Source organism: Sinocyclocheilus rhinocerous, unplaced genomic scaffold, assembly GCF_001515625.1.
Source record: "Sinocyclocheilus rhinocerous isolate Xijiao unplaced genomic scaffold, SAMN03320098_v1.1 scaffold28402, whole genome shotgun sequence".
NCBI classification, from domain to species: Eukaryota; Metazoa; Chordata; class Actinopteri; order Cypriniformes; family Cyprinidae; genus Sinocyclocheilus; species Sinocyclocheilus rhinocerous.
In genome coordinates this window covers 1-2,349 of record NW_015633392.1, presented here as the reverse complement: position 1 = coordinate 2,349, position 2,349 = coordinate 1, and the positions used below count along the sequence as shown (strand labels likewise).

The 2,349-nt window shown below is 36.9% G+C and overlaps 1 protein-coding gene across 1 annotated transcript; it reads right to left on the bottom strand.

The window, feature by feature from the left end:
- Positions 1-17: 17 nt before the first annotated feature.
- On the bottom strand, positions 18-1,836 carry LOC107744011 (proline-rich receptor-like protein kinase PERK9; the record flags this gene model as incomplete). Its single annotated transcript, XM_016557469.1, has 4 exons — positions 18-122; positions 700-819; positions 1,308-1,406; positions 1,628-1,836. Coding segments are annotated over 4 exons (533 nt in total), but the record flags the coding sequence as incomplete, so codon positions are not given.
- Between the last annotated feature and the right edge of the window lie 513 nt (positions 1,837-2,349).

The window sequence follows — 2,349 nt, the reverse complement described above, 5'->3', positions numbered from 1 at the left end:
GGTAGAAAAAGGGTTACCTCAGGGTGAGGTGTGAGCAGTGGTGCACTTGGCGGCAATTCATTCATATTCAACACGCTGGGTTCAGGCCCAGGAGGAGCACTGCTCATTACTGGCGTATAGTTCTGAGGACACACAGTATCTTGTTAAGTTAATTTGTGTGGATACTTCAATGCAAGCAACTTTGAAAGACGGTAACAATGATTAAATCATATAAATGTATGTTATTATTAAAAAAAATAGAAAGAAACATTTAATAGGTAGTTCACCCAAAAATGAAAATACTGTCTTCATTTACTCACCCTCAAGTTGTTTCAAACCTGTATGAGTTTCTTTCTTCGGTTCAACACAAAAATAATATTTTGATAGTTGACAGTAGCCATTGACTCCCATAGTATTCTTTTCCATACTATAGAAGTCAGTGACTACTGTCAGTTGTTTGCTAACCAACATAGTTCAAAATATCTTCTTTTGTGTTCAGCAGAAGAAAGAAACACATGTTTGGAACAACTTGTAGGTGAACAAATGTCAGAATTGTCAATCTCTTTAACTTTGTGTTGCCCCTTTCAGAGCAATTAATGCATTTGAATTTCATTTGATCCTTTACATATTTGCTTGCTATCTTTGATGACAAATAAGCACATAGAAATATAAACCCACAGGATGAAAAGCAAAGAGATTTGCAAAAGATTTTGGATGTACCACAGGTGCAGATGGGTTGTAGTGGGTTGGAGGGGCATTCCACTGGGGCGGCTGAGCAGGGGGAAGTCCAGGTCCAAAGGCAGGAGGGTAGACAGGGTTTTGATACTCAGGATAAAAGCCCTTAAAAAGCAAAATTGCACAAAATTGATTTTATTTTTTTTTACAGTTAAACTTAAATAAATAAACTCTGTACTGGTTTATTAAGTTTTGCATGTCTTTACTGGTCCACCAGCTAAAATCCAAACCAGAATTCATGTTCGTCTTGGGAACCGTGCACACATAACATGTTTAGACCTTTCCACTGCTTGCTTTTATATAGTTTTTCTTTGTAAACATGCATTAGATGGACGCCTTTGTGAGTTGCTCTCGCATCTAGCACCGTTTACAGCAACTCACGCATGACATAGTGTTCCAAAATCATGGCGCTCGAATTAACTCTGCATTATTTTCACATTCTGCTGCACTAGAGCTATTTAAGCAATTTGGAACTTGTATTCAAAAGTTTTGAAAGTTGCTGCCACCTTAGGATGAACTTCTTGTGTTGTAACATTCCTTATTTGTCACTTTGGATAGAAGGATCTGTGGTAAATCTCTGTATGTAAACTTACAGGGTTGGGAGGAACAGCAGGTTGTCCGCTCGACTCTGGTGGATAAGGATAGTGAATCTGACCTTGATCTGGATGAGGCGGATAACCAGCGATGTAGCCCTTTAGTCAGAAACAACAAACCATTAATATTACTTACAATGTACACCAGCTACAATCACTAGATTATTCTAATGTCGCTTAGCATGGTTCTGTCACAAAGAGTTAAAAAGTGTTTTTTTTTTTGTTATGTATTGATTTTGTTTGCCTTTTTTGTTTATAGGATAGTGGAGAATGGACAGGAAAGTGTAGGGAGAGAGACAGACTCTTCACATTTATTTTACCTGGCCAGTGTCTCCAGGACCTACAGGATCAGACATAGTGTTGCTGCAAGGTATAGACACTGGTACGGTGTTGGGCTGCCCTGTGTTTGTGTCTGATTTAGTGGACCGGCACCTTTTGCAGATTCTCTTTCTGCAGCAGAAGCAGATTCCACCAGGAATGCCGAGCAGCAGCAGAGCTATAAGACCTTTTTTGATGACATACTCATGATCTACATAGATATTTGAAGAGACAAGAGAAGAACAGACATCAAGAGATGTACTAATGCATGTGGTGACCCAAATCTCTCAAATAAAATCAGCAAAACACAGCCATACAAACAAACATTTTTTGAATAATCACTACCATTCAAATGTTTGGGGTCGGTAAGATTTTTTTCTTGTTTTTCAAGTCATCTCTGACATTCACCAAGGCTGCATTTAAAAAAAATAAAAAATACAGCCATTACACCAGCTTTCAGTGTCATGTGATTCTTCATATATCATTCTAATATGCTGACTTTAATACTGATTTGAAATATTTCTTATTATTATCACTGCTAAATATTCTTTGTGGAAAGCGTGATACATTTTTTCAGCATTCTTTGATAGAAAAATGTCAGAACAGCATTTATTTGAAATAGAAATCTTTTGAAACATTATAAATGTGTTTTGATAAATTGAAACAGTCACTTTTGATCAATTTAATGCATCCTTGCTGAATAAATGTGTTGATTTATTTTTTT